Source organism: Petaurus breviceps, unplaced genomic scaffold (genome assembly GCF_028583685.1).
Source record: "Petaurus breviceps papuanus isolate PSGF00001 unplaced genomic scaffold, PetGlider_PUasm1.0 131, whole genome shotgun sequence".
Taxonomy (NCBI): domain Eukaryota; kingdom Metazoa; phylum Chordata; class Mammalia; order Diprotodontia; family Petauridae; genus Petaurus; species Petaurus breviceps.
Window position 1 is genome coordinate 2426534 of NW_027185674.1, and position 26841 is coordinate 2453374.

Below are 26841 nucleotides of genomic sequence, written 5' to 3' on the forward strand. Positions count from 1 at the left end.
TGTTTCCTTATTCTTCCATGTATTTTCTGAACTCAGACTTTATGTTAAAGCCATGCTTTGCACACTAATGAGAGAATGTCTGAATTGGTTCTGGGTATTGGGTATTGTGTTATCTGAAGATCTCTGAACAGTTCAGGCTGGATCTCTCCAGGTTTCCATGTTCTCAGAGTGGTCTGATCTTGGGCAAAGTCTAATGGCTCCCCAGATCTGTGCTCTGCTAGTTCCTGACCTATGTTTGGATCTAAGCAACAGGCCAGTGGGTGGTTTTTCCCCATTGGAGTTTCAGTAGACTGCTTTTGGACTTCACCACCACTAGTCAGCTAGGAAATCCTTCTGATTCAGAATGACAGAACTGCCAGAGACCCTTTATTCTGGAATGTCAACCCTTATTCTCCTACAGCTTTTAGACTGAGCTAGAGGCTGGAACTGGGACCCTTCTCGGATGCAGATTCTGAGCCATACAGCCGCTGCTTGCTTCAGATCTAGGGCCAGTTACTTATGTTCATCCTTAGTAGCCAACTGTAAGAACTGGTCCCCTCTTCGGTCCTCCTTTTATCAGTGGCCCAGAACGTGGTAATGAGCAACAAAGCTGCCCATTGGTACCTGTTCCTGAACTCCATACAAGTTTAGTTCTCTTTATGCGGAATCAGGAACTTCCTTTTACTGTGGAGTATTTATTACGTCTCCTTGAGCTAGAATCTTCTTCACAGCTCACTCCTAGGTGGACCCCATCTGCAGGGTCTACAGATCTCGCTGTTCGTTTCCCCATGCTGCCTTGCCCTGGAAAAATGACTCATTGTGATTATTTCGTGGATTTCATGGTCCAGATTTTCTCTGGTGCATTTTAAAGGTCTGGAGATTTTTGTTTTGTTTTCTTGGCGGGGGAAGGCATTGGGAGAGAGCTCAGTGTATTTCTTTCTACTCTACGATAGCAGCTCCCATTGTTATACTCTTTTAAAAGCGTGTGTGTGTGTGTGTGTGTACACAGATGCCATGTAGTCAGTTGTCACTCTTAGTTATTCTCACTCAGACATCCCACTTTGGCTATGCCATTGCTCCAAGTTACTGTGTCAGTTTTGTTCATCAAACATTTGCTTAACACCTTTTATTTGCAGAACAAGATAAACTTGTCCATTGGCCTTTTTCAGAAAGAACTGGAACAATACAAACCAACTACTTTGCCCTGGTATTTAAGGATGCTCTTTTATATTTTATAAGGTGTAAATTAATATCATAGGATCATAGATTCAGAAATGGAAGGATCCTTAGAAGTCATCTTGTCCAATCCTCTCATTTTACAGAGGAAGAAAACTGAGGGTCAGAGAGATCGAGTGAGTTCCCCAGAATCACCCAGATGCTAAGTAGAGCTGGGGTTCGTATTCAGGTTTTGTGTGGCCACGTAGTGCTGTTTCCCCTGGACAAAGCTTCCTCCCCCAGTTAAATTTCTTTTTAACTCTTTCACTGTTTGTTATTATAATGACTAATATTTATATAACACTTATTATGTGTCAGATGCTGTGCTAAACACTTTACAGTGATTATCTCATTTGATCCTCACAACAACCCTGTGAGATAGATGCTATTATTATCTCCATTTTACTGATTAAGAAGCTGAGGCCAACAGGGGTTAAGTGCATTATCCAGGGTCACATAGTAAGTTTTGAGGCCATATTTGAACTCGGGTCAATTTTTTTTTTTTTAAGCAATCGGGGTTAAGTAACTTGCTCAAGGTTACACGGCCAGTTATTTCTGGGTGTGGTGCTGAGTATCTGAGCCCGGATTTGATCCAGGTCGTCCCAACACTGGAGCCGGTGCTCTTACTCGCTGAGCCACCTGGCTGCCCCTAAGCAATTGGGGTTAAGTAACTTGCTCAAGGTTACACGGCCAGGTGTTTCTGGGTGGGTGCTAAGTGTCTGAGCCTGGGATTCGATCTCCAGGTCGTTCTGACACTGGAGCCGGTGCTCTTACTCGCTGTGCTACCTGGCCGCCCCTGAACTCGGATCTTCTTGCTGCCAGACCTGCCATTCTATTTAAGTGTTTTTAAATTTAAATAAGAGTTTTGGGCAGTTTTCTTTCATTCTAGCACCTGTCCTTTTTTTATCCTTTGCCTATGCTTATTTTCAGATACTTTAGTTATACAGTTTTTAAAATCCAAATTGTATTTAATGACCATGGGAAAAAATATGATTCTATTGTATAATGCTATGTTTTGGGTGCTGCCAGTAGCATCCATTAAATTGGATAAAAACTTGTAGATCTTCTTCCCAATTGCATTAGAGACCTACATTCCTTGGTTGTCTGGTTATGGTTTTGAATTAACAAGGAAAAATATATTTGGATCTTGTAATCATTAAGATGACTAAAGTATCTTATTCTAATTTGTGAACTATAATAACAGAATATGGCGCATTTTACCATGGGAACTAAAAAAAAACTATGTGGATCATAAAAGACCTTGTCCTTGGATATGCAGATCTAAATCAATCATCCTTTTTTGACATTTCAAATCAGATTCTGACAGACACAATGGTTAGTTTACAACTATTTGCAGATGAGGAAAATAAATTATCATGCTGAGAGGTCAAAGAATGATTTTTTTTTTCTGGTCTACTATACTGAGAAGTTAGTGGTCTTGAATGAACTTGTATTTGCTAATTTTACATTTTTAGAAAGCTAGAATTTTAGGTGGGCAAGTCAATCAAAGTCAGTTCAGTATATCAAGAAACACTTATTAAGCCCCTATCATGTATCAGGCACTAGCAATAAAAAGAAAAAGCAAGAACAGCCCTTGGCTTTGAGGAATTTATATTCTAATGAGGGAACCAAACATATATCATTACATACAAGATAAATATAGAGGAGACAGAAGGTAGCCTTAGAGGGAAGGGTACTAGCAGCTATGGGGACTGGAAAAGGACTCCTAGAGAAGATGTTCTTTGAGCTGAATCTAAAGGAAGCTCACCAGTGTTTTCCTTCAGGGAGTTTATAGTCTTTTAAAGAAGACAGCAGGCATATATTCTTCCTTTTCCTCTCCTCATTTGTCCTTCTCCTCCCTCTGTCAGTCTCTCTCTGTTCCTCTCTCTGCCTATATATCTTTCTTTGTCTCTCCCTCCCCTTCCCCCCTTCTGTGTGTGTGTGTGTGTATATGTATTTATATATAATGCATAGAGACATACACACAGAGACAGAGAGATGTACTTTTTGTGAAGGGCTTTAAAAGTCACACAAAAGAGTTTTTATTTGATCTTTAAGGCAACTGTGAGCCATTGGATTTTATTGGGTTGGAAAGTAATATAGGCAGGTCTATACTTTGGGAAAACCTCTTTGGAATCTGTGTGGCTGATGCATTGAATTGGGAAGAGATGAAGTAGGATTACTAATTAGAAGGCTATTGCAATAGTCCTAGTAAGAGGTGATCACAGTTTCAACAAAAATGTCATCTGTATGAGTAGAGAGGAGGGGACGTATCTGAGATAAGGTAGAAACATTAAGATTTGGCAACTGACTTTGGATACTTGGGTATGGATGAATGTGGAATTGGAGATGATGCTAAAGTTGTAAACCTGGGTGACTAAAAGGATCTTGGTGCCCTTGACAGAAATTGAGAAGTTAGAAACAGGTGTGAGTTTTGGGTGAAAAATAATGAGTTCTGCTGTTGAATTTGAGGTGCCTCTGAGACATCTGGTTTGTGATTCCCAATAGGCCTAGTTTGTGGCTTAGTGTTAAAAATCACATTGCAGATGCTGATAGAAAGGAAAGTTATTTGACTCCATTTTAGGGTTGTTATGAGGAATTGTCATTGTTTAAAAACCAGTTATTATCTGGAAGTTGATTTGGGAGACCCAATACTGTATTTTAAATTAGTATGATTCTCCCACTAAATTATAATTTATATTTATCAGCACCTCCACCAAGAAATATTCAACTTGAAATCCTTGAGGAATAAACAAACTAGAAAACTATAGAAAAAGGGAAAAAAACATAAAATGGAAGTTTAGGTCCATGTGTGCTTTATGAAAAGCATAATTCCTATTGCAGAGAATTTTGTTTCTACTTTTTTGTGAATGCTTTCCCCCAACATCAAAAGTCTCACCTAGTTTATTTACTACATCACGAACTGCATATTTCCATCCTCTTTTTCTTACCCCTTCTTTGCCTAGGAATCATAATTGGCAGCCTTTATATATGATTTCCTTGCTTTTAAGAATGATTTTTTTTTTGGCCTTAACCTTCATGTACTCATACTTTTTTTCAGTTGAAAATTTTTAATTATTTCAGTATGTTTTAAACTGGAGTGTAGCCTAACTCTCTTTCAATTGAAAGTGTATGCAAATATCTATACCACAATATAGCCTGTCTTAAGTCACAATGTTTCTCTGTTGGAAGTAAGTGAATTATACTCGTTTTACATTAAAGCCTTCTGCTCTTACTGATTTTTTTTTTACATAGTACTTTAGTTTAAAATCGCAGTGTATCTTTTTAAAAAAAACTGATTACTAAGTGGAACTGATCAAAATAATCTTAACAATCATAACCTTAGGGTCACTCTATATCACATATATCCTGGATTAACCCTTTGCAATCTGTGAAGAGCTGATTGAATACTCCATTTAGTCCAGGGGTTTGGTTCCATCTTTGTAGGTCCTGTGACCTTTAATTTGAATATAAACTCTCTCTGATCACCTTGGAATCAACTTAAAATCAATTCACCTTCACAAATATTATTGAACCCCCTGCTATGTGTGGAGCTTAGAAGGAAATGTTAGGGGAGATATGGAGGCATGGTATTTATCATCATAGAGCTTGCAGTTTAGTAGGGAAGATACGATATTTACAAGAATAACTGTAATATCTTTGTGTATTTTGAATTAGAGATAATCATTCCTTCATTTCTAGTCTTGTTATCTGAGTGACTATACTTGATGCTGTTTTTGTTTAATCAAAAGTATGTAAACTTGATAGAGCCCAGTTATACATAGAGTATAGTTATCAAATTAAACCATGGTATTTAACCTAAGAAGACTGACTGTTTAATTCACATGTGAGTTAAAATTATCCACATGTATATCATAAATATATGTGCATATATATTTGTGATACTTAAAAATTACTACCAGGAAACTTGCTTTGTGGGATCAATGAATTATGATAGAACATACAAACTACTATTGTTTATTGGCTTGTGATTGAGTGATTTTTCAACTTATTTTAATAAATCAGAATAGTATTCATGTGTATAGGTGATAGAGACATCATTTGGAGCTAGTGCTGGTCTGCTTCTTCCCTCCACTTAAGGGCATGGGTCCTTGGATGTTTATAAGCAATAAGATGGCCTTTTAGTATTATAGAAGTGCCTTGGACACCTGAGAGAATCTGTTGTTGCAAGGCTGATTCATGTGTTAATTCATCCTTGCAAAAAGTCGCTTGGTTAAGATGGGAAAGGTTACATATTTGATTTCTATTTCAGACTAGGTATATAAAAAATTGGATTTCTTTTACATGGCTCTCCTTATGCTAACCTGTATCTTCTAGTCTATATGAAGATGCATATAAAGATAGTGTTATATTAAAGATAGTGCTGTATCACTTGTTCTGTTTTAATTATTTTTTCATTCTGTCCTCAGTGATGAAGTTTCTGTGATCAGTGGTCTTTGATGACAATACCATTTCACTCACATAATAAGCTTTCTCTTCACTCTGCTTTTTCAGAACATCCATTTGAAAAGGATTCTGGTTAAAAGTTGAGGTCTACCCTGATTTTAGCAAATCTGCTATGTGAAAATGCAAATTTCCTCAAAAAGATAAAATAGTTATCTATTTGTCTTTAAAGAATTTATAGTAGATTTCCTTTAAATAATAGTACATTTAATGTCTCCTGAGCTGCTATTTCATTAGTATTGGACCTCCCAATGAGGAAAATCTTGCTACTGAAGCAAACTGGCAGTTTTTCTCTGCTGTGCAAGTTTAAAAATGACCTGGGTCACTAAGGTATTTAAGTGACTTGTCCAGTGTCCCATACATGGTCTGTGGCAGAAGCAATATTTGAACCAACTCTTTACCTACTATTCCACACTTTCTCTTGTTTAATAAACTAATAGTGTCTTTAATATATTCAAAATTCCATTATTCCTGGGGCAGCTAGGTGGTGCAGTGAATAGAGCACCAGCCCTGGAGTCAGGAGGACCTGAGTTCAAATCCAGCCTCAGACACTTAGCACAAAAACTAGCCATGTGACCTTGGGCAAGTCACTTAACCCCAATTGCCCTACATTCCACCTCCAAAAAGAAAAAAAAAAGAACACATATTCCTAGTGTGAAGATTGACAAGATCGTATACTTCCTAGTTGGAAGAAACCTCAGAGACCAATTTATACCTGACTGAGAAATTGGCTCAGAGAGCCAATTTATACCTGACTGAGAATCCTCTCTACAGAATACTCAGCAGGTAGTCATTTACCCTTTGCATGAAGATGTCCACTAGCTGTCAGGAAACTTTCCTTTACATCAGAACTAATTCTTCCTCGGCTTGTCTTTTGTTCCTTGTTTCTAGTTCTTCCTTTGGGGATCAAGCAGAATAATTCTCATTCTTTTTCCATATTTGCAGATAGTTGTTGTGCTCCCCCGCCCCTTTTGCTTTCCTCCAGCATGAATATTGATTGTTCCTTCAAGTGATAACTCATATGGCATAATCTCTTCACTCATCCAACCACATTCCTCTGGAAGCATTTAAGCTTATCAATGTCCTTTTTAAATTGTAGTGACCCGAATGGAATCCAGTGTTTCAGATGTGGTCTGGGCTCCCTCATCCGTCTCTACATCGCTTGAACACCCCTTGACAGCTGACCTCCTTTCCTATATTTTTGTCACCCTTGTGTTTTTAAACCATGGTTCAGAAATCCAGATTCTCCCAAATCTGCAGCTACATGTAGGCATTCTGTTGGATATATTTTTCACCTGTGATCTCTCAACATGTTAGAGATATAAATTAATTGAAAAGATTTCCTTTTGTAGATTGAGCCGTTGAGGTAGCAAGACCTCTTGGTCTACATTTACAAATAGAGCCATTGACAAACCCTGAAAGTCTAGAACCCAAACTGCCAGTGTCCCATCAAAGTGTGGATGTTTTTTTCCTTAGAATATATTGATATAATACAGGCCTCAAATGAATTAGTACAATAACAATAGTAAGAATTGCCAAGAGTATTGATTATGATTCCATGTTACTGAGAATTTGATCCCTTCATGAAACTGGCAAGTTTGGTGCTTAATTATTAAAAATTATACAAAATTGAAAAATTTTTTCTGATACTTCTTACTTTAATAATTCAGTCTACTCAGTGGTTTTATGGAAATTTCTCACTGCCTGGCTTCATTTTGAAACCAAGAAGTAAATGAAACATTTTTAAACTGCTCTAAGTTGTATAGAGTTTGCCATCTCTTGTAGTTCGTGGCAGTTTGGGGATTAGGAAACGACTTTGGCCCTGAGGATGTTCAGCATAAAGCAGCTTCAAATAAGATTGTTTTAGTTGGATGTAATTGGAGCAGTTCTGGGCTGATGCAGTAAGGTTCACACTTTATAGGGAGCTTCAGCTAGAACTGGTAAAAGAAAAAGCCCCTAGAGCGACATTTTTAAAGGCTCACGCAATAGGCGTGCCACAAAAAACTCATGCACCCGTCGTACAGGCAGCAGCCTGTTTATATGGCTAAACATAAGATTTGGCCTGTGTTAGGAGAATGTGTACTCTGAAGTTCATTCGAAATTGAATGAGAACCTTAACCTATAAAATTCTTTCATTTAGAGTATGACTGTGCTTTTCTGCATGTTATAATTTAACATGTTCACTTAAGTTGTTTATAGGTGGAGGTGGCTGTATAGACCAAATGATTCATGTCACTTGCATTTTTTACTTTTGGCAAACATGCTTTCCAGACTAAAATTTTTAGGAAAAATGCTTAGTTCCTTAAATGAACATCTGCATACAAAATACTTCTGAAAATTTTTAAATTAATATTATATATACATATACATATATTTCAAGCAATTTTTTGGATTGTAGATTTCGCTCAGTATCATCATTGAAACATTATTTGAAAATACATGAAACTTTACTTTTGTCTGCCATTGCCAAACCCAGTTACAAATTAATTTTAAGGTATATCTTTATTCCCTAACAGTGTGTCCAATTTCATCACCATTTATTACTGAAGGTAATCTCATTAGAAAACTCATTCATAATGTTGTGTGAGTGGTAAGGTAAGCTGCAAGTCATATTTTATGCATATCTTGATGCAAATTTTGTCTAAATCAATCAACTTCAGAAATTGTAAGAATGAACAAATAGAAACTCTGCAGTGGAGTAGAATTGAAATGGATAATTCTTCATTCCACTAACTAGTAACTTTTGTGCTTTAGACTAGGATATCATTCCTGTTTTGAGATGTAGAAATTGAACCAAAAAGAAGCTTAATGCTTTGCCCAAGATAATACAGAAAGTGGATAGAACAGTAAGACTGAGACTTGAAGAACTCCAGTGACCTGTGACTGTTGCTTAATCATACTACCTATGTAAGAAATTCATTGCACACTTTCAGTCTGTGGGAGTAGAAACCCTGACTTAGTGAGTTCTCATTGATTCTGAGCCAGAAAAATAGGGTCTTGGACTTGTGGTTGGTGCAAAATGGAGGTATACTTTGTGGCATTTTCATTGGTTAGGGCTAATGTTCTTTTTCCAGACTGCCAATCCTTAGGGTAAAGACATTTTAAGTATTTTCAAAACCACAGTGACCAGATGTGGGAAACAATTTGCATTTCTAATAGCAGCACCAAAGAGTCTTCTGTTCTTTTGTATCGCTGAATATCTGCATTTGTCAGACAACATTTTGTTATAAAATGCTTCCCAAAATGTGGATGTTGTGGTCCTGTCACTTCTATGGTGTTAATAAAGCTATAAATTTTATTTGAAAACGTGTGAAAATGGTCTTCTGTACATTCATCCAAAACAAACCCTGTCAGAAGTGAGTTCAATGGAACATTTCTGGTAATTTTTTTAAAAAGTCAAACATGTGATGCTTTTGAGCTCTTGGCATTGTTTCAGAAGACTGTCCTGGCTTTCATCTTCCATATTCAGTTATTTTGTCAAAAAATAGAAGCTGAGATTTTTAGTATTATTGAAAACTTTATATGAAATGTATGCTTTTCTGTATTCTCTAAGCCAAAAACTAAACACACACACACAAAGCTCTGTGCCTTGGCATTTGATTTTGGTTGCTTGGTGATTATGTAAAAGGTTGAGAGCTGTTGTAATTGAGTGAGCTAGGATCTCTTGTAGTAGAGTCTAAAATTCTGCCATAAGAAAGCAATTTTTTAGATTTTGATAGCTCTTTGGTAGACTAAGGTTATCCAGCAATACTATAATTGACTGAGAAAGAAAATAGAATTAAAGGGGTCTTCGTACCCTTAGGAAAAGGGCAGACAATTTGCGGCTGATGTTATTTCTGTCGAAGCCTAGCCATACCAGAAAGTGTGCAGGATGGTGCCCATGCAGTCATCAGTATGGCTAAATGATCTAATCTATACCTATTATCACAGTTTCTATAGACTGTCTTAATCCTTACAGAGGAGCCAAATTTTATGCCATTACTGAGATTCTAAACTTTAGCCACCAGTCTACCAGGGCAGAGTTGATATTCTTAGCAAAACGCTTCCATAGATAGAATGTGCAAAGATCTAACGCAATTGTGAAGTGAACTGAAGTAGGATGATTATAGAAAGCTGTTGTTCAGTTATGTGCCATTCTTCATGACCCCATTTGGGATTTTCTTGGCAAACATACTGAAGTTGCCATTTCCTTCTCCACCCATTTCACAGATGAAGACACTGAGGCAAACAGGTTTAAATGAGTTGCCCAGAGTCATCCAGTTGGTAAATGTCTGAGGCCAGACTTCAACTCGGGTCTATGAGTCTTCCTAACTCTAGGACCATCACTATCTGCTGGGCCACATAGCTGCCCTGGCTTTGGGGAGGAGGGGAGAGAGGTGTGTGTATGTGTGTGAAACCCTTTAAGTACATGCTGCAGTACTGCTTGTTGACATAGCCATAGACTTCTAGGACATGATGTTGGCAGGCAAACCAGCCCTGGCTTAGTGCCAGCAAGAATAGGCTAATTCTCTGTAAGCAGAAGCTTGAATCAAATGCTTGATTCCAAGGGGGCACAGTTGCAGATGACACCAAGTTGTATGTAGTGACTGCAAGCAAAGAATCCAAAGGCAGTTTCCCTGTGTACATAGTGCATATGGGAAACTCTTCAGACATGCTTGAATGCAGATAGTCTGTAAATTATATGTGAGTACAAAGGAAAACAATAACCAATTGATAGAAAATGGTTCCATATTCTCAGGTATTTGGGTTGATTTTTGTGGCTTTTCTTCAAGGAAAAATAATTTTGTGATGTAAAAAGAGAAAGTAAAGAAAGCAAGCTTATACTTATAGACTTATGTCATTGAAATAATAATGTGATCATTTTTCTTCCCCACAGGTTGTACCAATTCTTGAGATTCTATATCATGTTGAAGAAAGGAATTCACACCATGTATACATGGCTCTTATTATTTTGTTGATCCTAACAGAAGATGATGGCTTCAATCGATCAATTCATGAAGTGGTGAGGCATGGTAGCTTTGGGTGCATTTATTTTCTATACTGGCCACATAGCCTTCTATTAATATTCACTTTTATTGTCAGTTATCTTCCTATTTATACTTGTTTCTGACTAGACTGGAAGTTACTAGAGGGCAGAATTCTTATTATATTAATCTTTTATTCTTAGTAGCATGGCACTTTATATGTATTAGGCATTCAGCAAATATTTATTGAATTAATGAATGTAGAAATGTGTCACTATAAAATTAACTGCTACAGTAGCTTTTGTTCTGTTTTCCATCCTTCCTGGTAGATGATTTTTAGGGGACCTGGCTTGGAAATGCAGTATGTTTTTCTTGATTTATGAGGTGCTGTTCTCCCCAGCCATAGTTATTAACCACTGGTATAAATTTCCTTTCAAAACTGTTTCTTTAGTGATATGTGTGAATATTTTCCCTACCACTAGGTTCACTTTTCTTCTGAAGTTCATTTCCTCTTTCCAGTTGAGGTTAGAAATGGTCAGGCAGGTTGACTCATGTATACTAGGTGAGCCAGGGAAAGGAGATTGGTGAAGAAAGAGGATGATGGACAGTTAGCTTGTTTTATACCATTGTAATATCCTTAAATGACTTCAGTAAAGTCACACACATTTCTTTTCTGTTCTTTTCTGAGCATTCCTGTTTGTCAGCTCGATATTGCTTCTTCCTTTATTTATTCTTCTCTGCTAGATTAATTTAAACTACTCTAATGTCAGCTGTACAAGGAGACCCAAATTTCCAGTAGATGGAATGGATCTTGACTGTCTGTGTTAGAGGACAACAGTCTGTGGTTCTCAATTTTGGTAAAGTTATCACAAGGTAGAAATTATTTCCATTAATTTGTTCTTCTTTGCTTAGAGTTTATCTTGTTTTATATGAAAACCAGAAAACATCATTTTGAAAAAGATACAAAGTTGTTTTGAGATTAATAAATGAAGTAGTTCTTTCCTTACTGGTCAATTCCCAAGAGCCAGCCTATTGCAGATATGTTCACTACTAACTTCCTTTTAATATTCAGAACCTCAGGTCGCAAAACACTATGACCTAGTTAAGATATACAAAAAGAATTTAACCCTAAAATAATGGTAGTGAAAACTAGTTTTAGGACTGAAAATTTAAATTTTATAAGTCAACATTTAATACTACATATATTTAATCTCTCTATAAATTTTATTTATCAATAAGTGACAATATAACAGGTATAACTATTTAGCTTAGAAAATTGGGTTATCGGGGCAAGTAGGTAGTGCAGTGAATACAGCACCAGCCCTGGAGTCAGGAGGACCTGAGTTCAAATGTAATAACCTCAGACACGTAACACTTACTAGCCGGGTGATCTTGGGCAAGTCAGTTAATCCCAATTACCCTGCCTTCCCTCCTCAAAAAAAAAAAAAGCAAAAAAAATTGAGTTATCTGTGTCCAATTTCTTAAATCTCTAAGGGAAATTAACTTTGTACAAGGAAGTCACTTTCTTAAATCTTAGCCCTGGGATGGATTTTAGAGCTCCTCTGCTGCAATCATTTAATTTTACAGATTAAGAAATTGAGGACATTGTGACTTGCCAAAGGAAATATTATTTAGTGATAGAACCAGGATCAAAATCCAGATCAAAATGACTTCTGTCAGCAAACACTAAACCGATATTATGTGTCACGTTATGATTAGTTCTGGAGATACAGATAAAAAATAAAAACCCAATCCCTATACTCAAGGAGTTTACATTCTATAGGGAGAAACAACCTGAAAAGGTCTATAGAAGATTGATACAAAGTAGGTGGAAGATAACTTTAGAGGGGAAGGTCCCTGCATGTCGAGAGCTAGGAAAAGGCTGGGGGGGTGGGGGAAGGGGGGCTTCCTATGGAAGGTAGAATTTGAACTGAGGGCTGAAGGAAGCCAGAGATTCCAAAAGGTGAGTTGAGTAGGGACATCATTCTAGGCATAGAGAATAACCCTTCCAAAGGCACATAGACTAGAGACGGTGTCATATCTGCAAGAAGCATCAAGCAGGACAGTATGTCTGGTCAGTGGGATGGATGGAAGAGAATAAAGTATAAGGAACGTGGAAAGGGATGCTGGGGGCGCTGTCATTGCCAAGCAAGGGACCTTATACTTGGTCCTGTAAGAAACAGGAAACTGCTGGGATTTATTCAGGCAAGAGGGCAGTGTTTGCCTGCTTCCTTAAAGATGAATTGGAGTGGGTGGGGAGAGACTTGAGTCAGGAAGCCTTATTAGAAGGCTGTTGCATAAAACCAAGAAAGAGGCAGTGGATTACTGAACTAGAGTAGTGGGTTATGTTAATAGTGGTGAAAGACACCTATGGGAGACTGGTTGTGGAGGTAGAAACAACTCTTTTGAGAAATAATTGTCAAGGGGCGGCTAGGTGGCACAGTGAGTAAGAAAGCAGGCCCCTGCATCAGAAGGACCCAGGATTGGTTCCAGCCTCAGATACTTAACACCCACACAAAATAACTGGCAGTGTAACCTTGGGCAAGTTACTTAACCCCAATTGCTGAAAAGAAAAAAAAAAAGAATTGTCATGCAAAAGTAACTGACTGCCTAAATTTCCTGAAATGCTAATCTCTAGTAATACCTCATTTTACCTAAGGAATAATCACAATGTGAATGAAGCTCTGAATAACCTTTGACCCAATGATCCCACTACCAGGCTTACACACCACAGATATCAAAGCAAGAGGAAAAGGACTAGCGGCTCTCTTTGTAGTGTTAGAAGACCTATACACTAAGGGGAGATGGCCATCAATTTTGAAATGGCTGAACAAATTATGTTATACTTATATAATGGGATACCATTGGGCCATAAGAAATGATTGAATAAATAGTTTCAGAGAAACCTGGGAAGACTTATTTCAGCTGATGTGGAATGATGGGAACAGATCAGAAGACAATATATACAAGAACAACAGTATTTATAAGGATGATTAACTTTGAAAAACTTAAGAATTTTGATCAACACAATTACCAGCCATGGTTCCTGAGGACCATAATGAAGCTAACTTACCCAGCTCCTGACAGAGAGATGAAAGGTACAGAATATGACATATCTTTTGGATGTGACCAAAATAGGCATTTGTTTTGCTAACTGCATATTTGTTAAAATTTATTTTGTTTTTAATTAATTAAAAAATTAATTTAAAAAATATTTCCAACCTCTGATCAGTTGAAACACATTCAGTCCATATAATAAAATTCCATAATGTAAGAGGCAGGCAATAGGAAGAATAATATGTTAAGGTATTTATCCCATTTCTACATCAAAAAGGTAAAGCTCTTGCAAATTTTAAGTGGATCATTTTGTACCTTGTAAAGTATGAAAACTTAAAGGGTTCAAACACTCTGTGACCTATTTGTAGATTGTAAAGAGTGAGAAACTATGAGCAATCTAATCACAGCTTATAAAGGAAGTATAAAGAAGTGTTTATACTTTTTAGGAGGTATGAAGAAGTTCCTCTGTCAGTATGATGACATTTTGGAGCATGTAACCATTGACTAGTTAAACAATCAGCCACATACCTGGTAACCTTTAAAAACCCATTTGGCTGTAGATATGGCAAGCACTATCCAAGGTAGGGGTTCTTACTCTTGGGTGTGTTGTGGATCCCTTTGGCAGTCTGGTAAAGCCTATGGACTTCTTAAATTAAGGTTTTTAAATTCATAAAACAAAAAGATAAAGGATTACAAAGTGGGGGCAGCTAGGTGTCCCAGTGAATAGAGCACCGGCCCACCTGCCCTGGAATCAAGAGGACCTGAATTCAAATCCGGCCTTAGACACTTAATAATTACTAGCCATGTGACCTTGGGCACGTTGCTTAACCCCAATTGCCCTCCAAAAAGCAAAAAAAAAAAAAAGGATTACAAAGAAAGGAAATTATACTGAAATGCAGTTATCATGATATTAAAAAATGTTCACCAATACTAGTTTAAGAACTCTAAGGAATCAGTTGAATTAGAAGGACCTCAGTTAATTGAATCATTCATCTCTGGTGGTTGAAAATCAGTCAATAAACATTTATTAAGAGCAAAGAGGGGGGCAACTAGGTGGCATAGTGATTAGAGCACCAGTCCTGGAGTCAGGAGGACCTGAGTTTGAATCCAGCCACAGACAATTGATTCTTACTAGCTGTGTGACCTTGGGCAAGTCACTTTTAACCCCAATTGCCCTGCATTCCGCCCTCTGGAAAAAAAAAAAAACAACCAAAGAGGGAAAAGATACTTCCTTGCCCTGAGAGTTCACAGTCTAAAAGAGATTAATTATCAAACATGTACATGCACGCATGTGTACATACACACACACACACTTTTAATTGGGACTTAAAAGAAGCTAAGGAATCAAGTAGGCAGAAGTGCATTCCAGACACACGGGACAGCAGGGAAAATGCCCAGAGCCAAGAGAGAGAGCGTCTTATTTGTCCAACTATGAACAGCACAAGGGTAGAGTGATGGAGAAGAGCCCCAGCAGTAATATTGTGCCCAGGGAGAGTGTTGTAAGAATGCTGAGAAGAAAAATGATGTTGGGTGTGAATTGCCTTGGTGATCTTTCTTCCCATACATGTGTGCTTCTCTCTTACTGTGCAGTGTTTTCTTTCCAGTGATACTCTGATGCTTCCCAGACTTGGGGGCGGGGGGGAGTGGGGAAGTTGGTAGTTGTTTGTTTTGTTATTGTTTGTGCATTTTGGTGTATGTGTTTTGACTTATTGTGTCCTTATGATACAGTTGTCTCTCTGCATCTTCAAGATTGATATATTTTATTTGTATAGATACCATGTTTTCTTTTAACCGTATTGTTTTTTGCTTCTCTACTCAAGACTGTCCTTTGTGTACATTGTGTGCATGAATGTGCTCACGCGCGTGTGTGCACTCGCACACACACACACACACGCACACACACCCCTAGTCAGTTATTCTTTCGTTTCTTTGGTGACAGTATCAGCTCTAGGATAAAATACAAAATCCATTTGGCATTCAAAGCCCATATAACCTACCCTCCAACCCACCATCCTTTGCCACCTTTCCAGTTTTCTTATACCTTAATCTTCACCACACACTCCGAACCAGTGACACCGGCCTCCTTGATGTTTCACAGGTAAGACCCTCCCTCTCTTGGCTCCTGGCTTTTCTCTGGCCATCCCTCATACCTAGAATGCTCTTATTCCTCATCTCTACCTGCTGGTTTTCCTGGCTTCCTTCAAGTTCTACTTAAAATCTCATCTTCTACAAGAAAGATTTTCCAATCCCTCTTAATTCTAGTGCCTTCTCTCCCTTAGCTTGTCCTGTTTATACTCCATATAGCTTATTGGTACATATTTGGTTGCTTGTGGTCTTCCCCATCAGATTGACCTTTTTGAGGGCAGGGACTGTTTGTTGCCTCTTTTTGTATCCCCAGCATTTAGCACAGTGCCTGGTGTGTAATAGGAGTTTAATAAATATTTTTTTAGGGGCGGCTTGGTGGCGCAGTGAATGTAGCACCAGCCCTGGAGTCAGGAGGACCTGAGTTCAAATCCAGCCTCAGACACTTAACACTTACTAGCCATGTGACCTTGGGCAAGTCACTTACCCCCAATTGTCCTGGTTTCTTCCTCCAAAAAAGTAAAATAAATGTTTTTTTTTTTAATTAGAATGTGAACTCCTTGAGGGCAGAGACTGTCTTTTGCCTCCTTTTGTATCCCTGTGGCACTTAGCAAAATTCCTGGCACATAGTTGATGCTTTAATGCTCATTAATTGACTAACTGGTGAGACTTGCCACCATGGATACACATTTTTCAATTCTGCCATTTATTTTTGCAGTGTAAGCCATAAATTTTGTTTCTCAATTCTTATTTCTCTTTTAAACCATTCAAGAATATCCTGATTTGGTTCCATGGTCATCCACAGGGTCCTTTGCTTCATCAGATGTTAATGCATTTTCATTTGTCTTACATCTTCATAGATATCTGGACTTGTTTGTCTGATCTAGAAACCTTATTCTTTTTCTGTCATTAATACTTTCCCAGTTAAACTTATGTCTGAGGTCTTGAATGGAACGTTCTTCCTCCTGAGATCTTTGGCAATTTCAATCTTTTTTTTCTTCTTTATATTCTCCTATTGTTTACTTTCTGACTCTCCCCTTTTGTTAAGGTTTCCCGGTAGACAGGACCTCAAAGCCATCTCAGCTTCTCCTCATGCTGGGCATTTTATGCTCCACAGGCATCATCCTTTGCCATTAATGAATTTTGGAGGAACAGAACTATCCCCCTGCTGTGCTAGGCCCTTTGTTTTATATGACCTGGTGGATCCACATACATTCTGGAATCAGTTCTCTAGTTGAGGTATCATTGTGGCACAAAATGCTGCAGTCCAAACCAGAGGAAGTCTTTTGGCTTTCCATGGCACTGGGAAGAGGAAGGGAATGGAGGTGAGTTCTGTTGAAAGCTAACTGATAAGCTTATGCAGCCTTGGAGCTGGAACCTGGTGGGCAGTGGCAGAAGGTAGCTGAGTAAGCATCTTAAGAATGAGAGATGAGCTTTCTTTGCTGTTACTTTATTTGGTTTGTATTTCATTGGCTACTTGGTGTCTTACAATGTGCTGAAATTGCTTTATGCCTTCAGTATACTTCCTTTTTTAGAGAAGTCACTTGAATCTGAAAAAATGTCTAGTCCTCCATCTTCTTGGTTGTGTCCAGTACTAAATTATATTACTTCAGATAGCACCTCTTTTCTCTTTTTCAATTCAATAAGACATTTAAACATACTTAAGGATATTCAATAACTTTTCTCAGATCAATCTAATTTGATTTATTTTTCTTTACCTTTTCTCTTGTGTCTCTTCTATCACAGATTTTTCCTATAGCTCAGCAAATAAAAGAGAATAATATTTTAGGACTTTTTCATATAGCTTTTTATTAGATCTCTTCTGCATTTGGCTGGTTACTGATGTCTGAACATGTATATTAGTCCCACCTAATAGTAAGTTTTTGTTTAGAAAATTTGGAAAGAAAAAACACCCTTTTAAGGACATATCATATCTCTCCAGGGTTATCAAAGTCTAGGGTTTAATGTGTAGTGAAATGCAGTGAACTGGACTAACTTAGAATCTTGGAAACTTGAGGTCAGCTCCCAGTTCTGTCACTAGCTACGTGACCTTGTTAAAGTCACTTTCCAACTCTAGGCCACAATTTCCTTATCAGTCTCAGGATGGAGTTGGGTTTGGATTAGATGATATCCAAGATGCCTTTTGGGTCTATCGATTTAGTCTAGATAAGCAGAGAATTGACATCCGTATTCTTGAAAAGCCACATAATACCTCCAGTTAGGAGATAGCTGAATCCCAAACCCACCTTTGCTATTGTAATCCACGTTGTATGTGGATTAAACTTTGGTGATAATAGAAGGGGGAAGGAATATGATAGGGAAGAATTAGTAACTATATTATAACACTATGTTAAATAGAGAATGAGACTCATTCCTTTAACAAATTCGGATATGGCCTAGTAGAAAGGGAGAAGATGATCATAGTCAATGAGATATTGCTGTAGGATTGACTTTTTCCATGTTTCCAGTTGAATGATTCTTAATTTGGAAGTATTCACACATGTGACTCAGCTCATCACTTCATTTTTCTTACCTCTTTTCTATTGTCATCCTTCTTAATAACATTTGACACACTGTTCTACTGGGTACTCTGTCCTTTCTAGGTTTTCCTGACACTGCTCAATCCTGGTTACCCTTTTACCTATATGACCTTTCCCCAGTCTCTTTTGTAGGCTACAAGTGATACTCAGTTCCCTAGGTTCTGTTATGAGCTTTCTTCTGTTCTCCCACTTTACTTATCTCATCTTACTTGATCATCTCATCAATTTTCATGGGTTCAGTTATCTCTATGCAAATAGTTCCTATCTACACATATACATAATAAATATGTTCTTATGGTACTGTCCTACTTATTAAACACCAGTTAAACTTTATATTATAAAATATAAAGTCACCTGTTTGGCATTTAAAGAATTTCACAACCTGGCCCCTTCCTTTAAGTTAGAAATACTTTCCAACCTTCTGAGACTTTACTCCCCTCCACACATTCTGTGACTTGGCTCATCTCCATGGCTTTGCATTAGCTGTCCACTAGGCTTAGAATGCTCTCTTTCCTTACCTCTGCCTTCTGACTTCTTGGTCTCCTTTTATACAACTCAAATCCAGCTTTCTAGAGAAGGAGTTTTACTTTCCTCACCACTGCTTAGTACCTTCATTTTGATATTGATTTTAATTTATGTAGTATGTATCTTTTCTCTACCTAGTTATTTGCATGCTGTGTCTCCCAGTAGAAGGTGGAGGGCAGGACCCTATTTTTGCCTTTCTTTATTTACATCCCTATGAATTTAGCACAGCCCCTAGTATGTAGTCAACCATTAATACTTGTTGACTAACTGACTTGACTTCTCCTACCTGTGAATTGAGGGGATTGGAGCAGATGATCTTCTGTATTCCTTCCAACTCTTACATTCTATGATCGTGTCATAGAATGTTTCCTTTTGGAGTATCTTGTTTTCCTTCCTGATTCCTTCTTAAAGTTTGCAGAGAAAAAGCAAGAAAAATCTGTACATGACACATGCACATGAAAGTTCTGTCTGTAGAGGGGGTCATCATGTAAATAGGAAATTTAAGATTAATAACACTTTTGCTCCTTTGAGACTAATGTAAAGAGTTAAATAGAATGCCTTCTAAAGTAGTGAGTAAAAACATACAGTTTCAGTGTGATAAGATGATAAATCTTAATGATAAATCTATTCGATTCTATGTAATTAGAACTATTTGGCATTTGTAAATAAATTTGAGCCATCAAATGTTGACCTAACATGCTAACTTGCCCTGAGCTTCTTATCTCATTTGGTCATCAGTGGAAAATGATCATGAAGTGGACAACAGTAAACTAAATAGAAAAGACTAAAGTATGTGGGCTCAGACATCTGAACTGCCAGTAATGAAGGAAATATGAAGGATAGGAAAAACATTTTGAAATCTAGTACTACATTTGTCTTTTGAAAAATTTACAGCTAATTATGTATGTTCCTAAATATATATATCAAAGACAAGCTAAATCTTACCTAGATAGCTTTGAAGGAAAACAGACTTCCACTCTATCAGAATGTTTGTGAACTTGAACTTAAGAAAATTTGAGGTGTACAAATTCAAATTACAAAATAGAATCCTTTCATTTTGGAGCTAGAATGTACATTATTCATTGTGTACTCCAGGGCATCTCCAAATGCAGGAGAGATTAAGGATTGTTTGCAAAAATTTTGCAGTGTTTACAGAGATTTAATAAAAAGTTTAGTAAGATCTTTAAAGATTGAATTACATTAGATCAATTATAATATAATATAACAATATAAAAATATAATTTGAGGTACTGAAATTCTGTTTATACACAGCTTTTGGGGAACTTTTTTAGAGCTAATATTTAATTTATTAAGATGTCAAAAATAATTTTTAATCTGAAACATTTTTTATTTAAACTATAGCATGTTAGTAATAAACCAAATTGTATATACCAGATTATTCACAAAGTTTTGGAAATATTCTCTACTTAAAACTTTTTCTGTGTGCCTTACTGATGCAATACCTGAGTCCATATGCTTCTTTCATTCCCAGTTTTTCTTCTCTACAGCAGGTATGGGATGTATAAAATCTTAGGGTTGTTTGCTACATTTTGAAGTTTTAAGAGCTCGAATTATTGGAGAATGTTGATGGAACAATTTTTTATTTTAGGATAGTCAAAGTCATAGAAGTTTAGGGCTGACAAACGCCTGAGAGTCACATCATTTTATTTCTCAGAAAACAGAGACTTGAAGAAGTCACAGAATCACAGAAATGAATGGATCTCAGAGTAGGGAAGGACCACAGAGGCCATTTGGTTCAATATGTATTGGGCAAGAGTTCCCTTTACAGCAAGCCTAAATTTATTCGTGTCTAACTGCCATATTTTGATCCTAGTTGTGCCCTCTAAGCCAAAGAGAACTAGTCTAAGCCCTGTTCATTCTGATCATGTCTGCTTCCCATCAGTTCTCTCCAAGCTTCGTGCTTGGTCCTATTCTCTTTTCCCTCTATTCAGATCACTGGAGGTGATTTCTTCAATTTGAATGGTTTCATTTATCTTTGTACATGACTCTCAGATCTACTTGCCCAGCCCTAACTTATCATCTGACCTTCATTCTCAAATCTCCAGCTACCTCAAACTGTATATCCTATAGACATTTTAAATTCAGATGTCCAAAACTGAACTCATTATCTGCTCTCCATCCCTGAGAACCCTCTCCTCTGCCTATCTTTCCTATTACTATCAAGGTAACCACCATTCCTCCAATTACCCCATGTTTCCAACATAGGTGTCATCTACTTTCTTTCATCTCTCCTCCTCCAAGCCCTTAAGACCTGTTGTTTCTACCTTGGTAATATCTCTTATATAAGCCTCCTTCTCTCCTCTGACGCTGCCACAGTCCTAGCATAGGCTCAGTTTACCTCCTGCTTAGATTATTGCAGTAGCTTTTTAGTTGGTCTCTCTGATTCAAATCTTCCTTCCCATTCCTGTCCATCTTCCTGGCAGATCTTTATGCGTAAGTATGACCCTGTCATCCCTTCTTTTTGACCAACTTCAGTGGCTGTCTGTCACCTACAAAATAAAATATAAAATCATCTCTTATCTTTTAAAGCCCTTCATAACGTGACTCCCTCCTGCCTTTCCAGTGTTCTTTACATTTTACTTCCCTGAGCTTATGTTGTAATTCAGTGGCACTGGTCTCCTATCTGTCCCTCTGATAAGTTAGACCATCTCCCAGCTCTGCACATTTTCATTGGTTGTCTTGCCTGGAATTCTCTCCTCTCTCATCCCTGCCGCTTGGATTTCTTGGCTTTCTTCAATTCTTAGCTAATGTCTCACCTTATTTCTCTTGCTGTTGGTTACTCTAACACTTAGACCTCAATGTTTACAGATGATATATTTGAGTGCTCACAATTATTTGCAGCCAGTAATGTAAATCTTTTCTAGCATGTCATTTTTTGAAAAGGACTAAAAAGGTACTAACTTAGATTTATAGCTGTTTTTATTTATGAGAGTTCTTTATACAGAGGCATAAAGGTTTAAATTTTTTATCTGATGAGAACATTATATTGATACTATTTTTCTTCATTCATTTTCTTCCTTGGTAAGGAAGTCTTGGCAGGGTCTCAAACTAAGTTCTTTATTAATTCCAGCCACTAGAAAATTTATGCATAGTACCTTTATATTCTCTCTTTTCTTTTTCTCCCTTTTTCCTTCTTCTTCCCTCTATCCCCCTCCTACTCTCCTTCACCCCACCTGTTTCTGTCTCTGTGTCTCTCTCTCTCCCTCTCTCTCTCTCTCTCTCTCTCTCTCTCTCTCTCTCTCTCTCTCTCTCTCTCTCTCTCTCTCTCTCAGGATGTCAGAACTATTTAATCAATGAAACTTTTTGTTCATGGCCTGGGATGTGATTAGTAAACTATTCCGTTACAAATATTTAGATTTTTTTCTTGCTTCATACTAAAGCGTGGATATTATATATTCTGTGCTTTTATGGGGGATGAAGAACCTCTAGTCTTTTCCATGATTTCATCAAGCTCGAAGACTAAAAGGGATAGTAGGTTAATGAGAAGGAATCTGGAAGGGCCTTAGAGAAAATCTAGTTTAGCTTGCTCAATTTACAAAGAAGAGAACTAAAGTCAAATGAGAGATATGAAGGCTGCATAGCGTTTGGAGCATTCATATAAATTAACTGTGAATATGGATTATTCCATAGAGGATAGAGGAATTAGTAGTCTATGGAAGAAAAAAAACAGTAGATATCAGTTTCGTGAAACATAATTAATAATTGTCCAGGGAACTGGGGATGCCAAAATCTGATGCTTTTATTTTATGCCTCTGCTTGAGAAATTGCAGCATGCCTTTAAATGTTTTGGCAGTCACATTACAACTCCCTTGGTAGAGAAGAAGTATCTGAATTAGTGAATTTCTAACTGACTCTGCATGAGTAGTATGTCTGTAACTGTCTTCTGTCTTTGTTTTAACTGTGTTTCTTCTACACCTTAGTCCTATTCTTTTACTCATGTCCCCACACTTTTACCATTTACCTAGCCATGTTATAGACCCAAAGTATATCAAGCATTTCCTTCCAATTATTAAATATCTATCGTTTTTCAGTTGTGTCTGGCTCTGTGACCCCATTTAGTGTTTTCTTGGCAAATATATTAGCATGGTTTAGTATTTCCTTCTCCATCTCATTTTGCAGACAAGAAAACTGAGACAAACAGGGTTGAGTGATTAGTTCACAGCTAGTTAGTGTCAGAGGCTGGATTTGAACTCAGGAAGATAAGTCTTCCTGGCTCCAGACCTGATACTCTATCATCTGCCCCACCTAACTGCCTCAATTATTAAAAAGGGTTTTATATTCTTTTTTATTGCTTTTAAGAGCATAGGAGACACATGGGATCCCTACCGGGTCCATTAATTCATCAATCCATGGAACTCCTGGTGAGTAACTTCCTACTAATACAGATTAAGAATTGCTTCATCCCTTAGGCCCTTAGAGAGCTGCCTAGAGTACTGAGAGCTAAGATGACTTGTCCAGAGCCCCACAGCCAGGAAGTGTCAGAGGTAGGACCAGAAAAGTACATGTACACCGGCTCGTTTCTTCCCATCTCAGTGTCTGCCTGTCTGTCTGTCTCTCCCCACCTCCCTTTTCTTTTTCCCAAATCTCCTTCCTGAATTTCTTGGTAGCATTTGTTCTCTTCCCTACTCATGTGACACTAACATATACCACCTTCTTTCATGTATTTTTGTGTGTGCATCTTATTTTCCCAATTATATTTCAAGTCCCTCGAATGTATTCAGCTCCTGCCTTATATGAGTATTTGTCATACATTCCAATTTCATGGTTGTCTCCAAGTTTTACTTCTGAGAAGCTAAGATTTAGACCTCAGTTCCTTCACCTTTATAGTTGCAAAATGTTTTCTGACCCACAAATATCTTTTTGTTTGGAGTATGTAGATGAATTTAAATTGATCACTTCCCAAAGAAGAGAAGTTACATGAAAACAGCATGTTCAGACTCCTTTTCTTGCTGACCCCACAAACACCAGAGGGCAGGCCAGGCTTGGGAAAAGCGTGTTCTACCTGCCAATATACATTATGGTCTCCTTCAGACTTCTCTGTTCTTTAAAGCTCTGGTTCTTATTAGAAATACTTGAAATTTGTTATATGTTCTTTCTTGAACTGTTTTAAAGGCATTTTTGTTTTCCCTGTGCACGTATACAAACATGTGCACATACCTGAGTTCGCCTATATTGTTTTCTACGATGGAATTTTAAAGTAATAATGGGTCACTATCTCATATTTTGAAAATGGTTCTAAGTATCTAATTCTTATAACTAGACCTTTTGTTTTTGGAAAAACATCCTACATTTGACAATATGTTAATTTGACAACAACAATACCATAAAGGTTTATGTAATGACTCTTCCTAGAAGACTTGAAAACACTTTTACGTGTACTACCATACTTGTGTACCCAGCCTCTCTGTTTGGTGGGCTGAGGAAAATATTTTACATACTTGGACTATAAACATAGACCACATTCTTGACCACAATCATGTAGCATCATAATTGAATTGTTTTTCAAGCTTTCTGATTCCATATTTATTGATTCTTCTATTATTTAAATACTTGATCAGCATTTCAACGATCTATCATTTAATCAGTGTTTACCCCCTCCATGAATACTAATTGCAGCCCTCCAACTACTCAGTTGATAATCTTTGAAGTCTGCTTCAGCCTTTCACTGCCCAGTAGCCAAGTTAGGGGTGAACATTTTCCAAACTTGCTACTTGATCCCCAGGAACCAGACATAGCATGGGGGTTTCAGTGGACGTTCCTATTCAGGGCCTTTTTTTTTTTTTTAGGGTCTTTTAATATATGTTTATAACTAACAAGGGGAAAGTCAGAAGGTTTATCTACCAGACACTAGATAGCAGATATGAAAATAAAAGTTAAGAATCCCAATATCTTAGAAAATTATAGAACTTTAGGAACAGTCTTGTCCAATCCTTGCATCTTGCATATGAAGAAACTGAGGTACTCTGAAGATGTCACTTTCCTAAGTCCACATAATAACAAATGCAGGATAGGAATCCAAATCTCTTAGCTCTTACTTCAGCATTCTTTCTATTACCACCTGCTTCCTCTTTTTCATTCCCCCAAGAAAATAGTCTTCGGCCATATTTTTCATGACTCTTGAAAGTATTTGTTTTTCCCAAGAGAAACAGATTCTCTGTAGCCTTGCGAATATATTTTCAGTTAAAGAAAGTAACAGGGGGCGGCCAGGTAGCACAGCGAGTAAGAACACCGGCTCCAGTGTCAGAACGACCTGGAGATCGAATCCCGGGCTCAGACACTTAGCACCCACCCAGAAACACCTGGCCGTGTAACCTTGAGCAAGTTACTTAACCCCGATTGCTTAAAAAAAATAAAAATAAAAAAAAGAAAGTAACAGTTTGTGCAGGACGAGTACACTAAAATGAGAATTTTTCTAATTTTTCTTCTCTGTCATTGTTACTTTGATTAATAAATGATGGCTAGATATAGGGGTAATTATTTTTGAGAAAACTATACAGGTATATGCATGTGTTTTTATATTTATTTATATAGATAATTGATTGAGATGTGTATAACTAAAATACCCTGCATATTGCAGGGTTACTTTATTGAGTTAAGATCTCATAACTTTAAAATTAAAAGTCTCCTTGGATATAAGCAATGATACTTTTCCAAAAAGGAAAACTTTCTTCTCTTTTCTTTCTTTTACTTAAAAATTTTCCAAAATTTCTCATTTATAAAACTTGTCAATTTGATGAGTAATTGTTTAGTGGGTAATGCCATTTCACTGTGTCATCCTGAAACATTTCTGAGTCTTTATGAAGTTCCGTGTACTGGGTGAAACATTGTGGCTTAGTAGATAGAATGGGTCAGAAGGGATATCGAAACATCTGAGTTTAAATCCTGTCTCAGGCACTGATGCATGTGAAATTCTCCTTTCTGTGCTCCAGGGAACACTTTGAGACTATAAATTACTGATGATTGTGTAGTCTTCATTGGTGAAGGGAATTTCCACACCTAGAATTCTCCACACTAATGAAACCCCAGATCTGTCAGTCAGTACGAATTTTTTGAGTGCTTATTATGTACCAGACATTATGCTAAGAAAGAATGGCAAAAATAATCCCTGCTTTAAAGAAGCTTATGGTCTAATAGGGGATGCAAAACATGCAAATAATTCTGTACTGTGGAGATGGAAAGTCCTGTCAGAGGGAAAGTGCTAGGTGGGGAGAGGAAGGAAGGCTTGGGAAAGGCTTCTGCAGAAGGTGGGAATAGGGCAATTTTTTATTTTTTAAAGCAATCGGGGTTAAGTAACTTGCTCAAGGTTACACGGCCAGGTGTTTCTGGGTGTGGTGCTGAGTATCTGAGCCCGGATTTGATCCAGGTCATCCCGACACTGGGGCCGGTGCTCTTACCTGCTGTGCTACCTGGCCGCCCCTAGAGCAATTTTCTTACACCTTTACAAATAAAGAATTCCACTAATTTCAGGACCTTAGAGCCCATATAGAGACCCTTTTGTTAAAAGGCATGTCAACTCCCTTAGAATTGCTGTGGTCAAGTACTTGACTTTTCACTACTAGTTCTAACAAGGAATTGGCAACAGTTAAGATTAGAATGCTGAGTCAAATGCAATTAATTATGACATTTTAAACTAAAGGACTAGAATCTCTTCCATTTCCATGTTTATGAAAATCCAGCTTCTTAGTAAATTCTTGCCCCCTTCCCACCTGGCCAAAAAAAAAAAAATACAGATATTGCATCATAAAATCCTATCCTTGTTATCTTATTACTTTTCTCCTATCTTCCTTTTTCCTTACCAGGGATGTAAACCCTCCTGGGAAGTCAGGATTTGAGGGCCACATTTGTGCTGGCAAGTTCTGTGTCATAAGCATGCTGCTCTCATTGGATTTTTTAACCACACACACGTCATATGTGTATATACGCACATTCGTGTCCATTTATTTCCTTTTGCCTATAATGGTTTTCATTCTACTTTACTGTCTATTCTAGTCTCC

General features: G+C 37.5%; 1 protein-coding gene across 2 annotated transcripts in view; it reads left to right on the forward strand.

Moving 5' to 3' along the window:
• The window catches only part of DYM (dymeclin), a 622931-nt gene that overhangs the window by 260582 nt on the left and 335508 nt on the right, over positions 1-26841 (forward strand). For both annotated transcript variants that reach the window (XM_069104416.1, XM_069104414.1), the window contains exon 11: positions 10535-10660. In XM_069104416.1, the coding sequence (XP_068960517.1) occupies positions 10535-10660 (126 nt within the window). The remainder of the gene's footprint in view (positions 1-10534; positions 10661-26841) is intronic.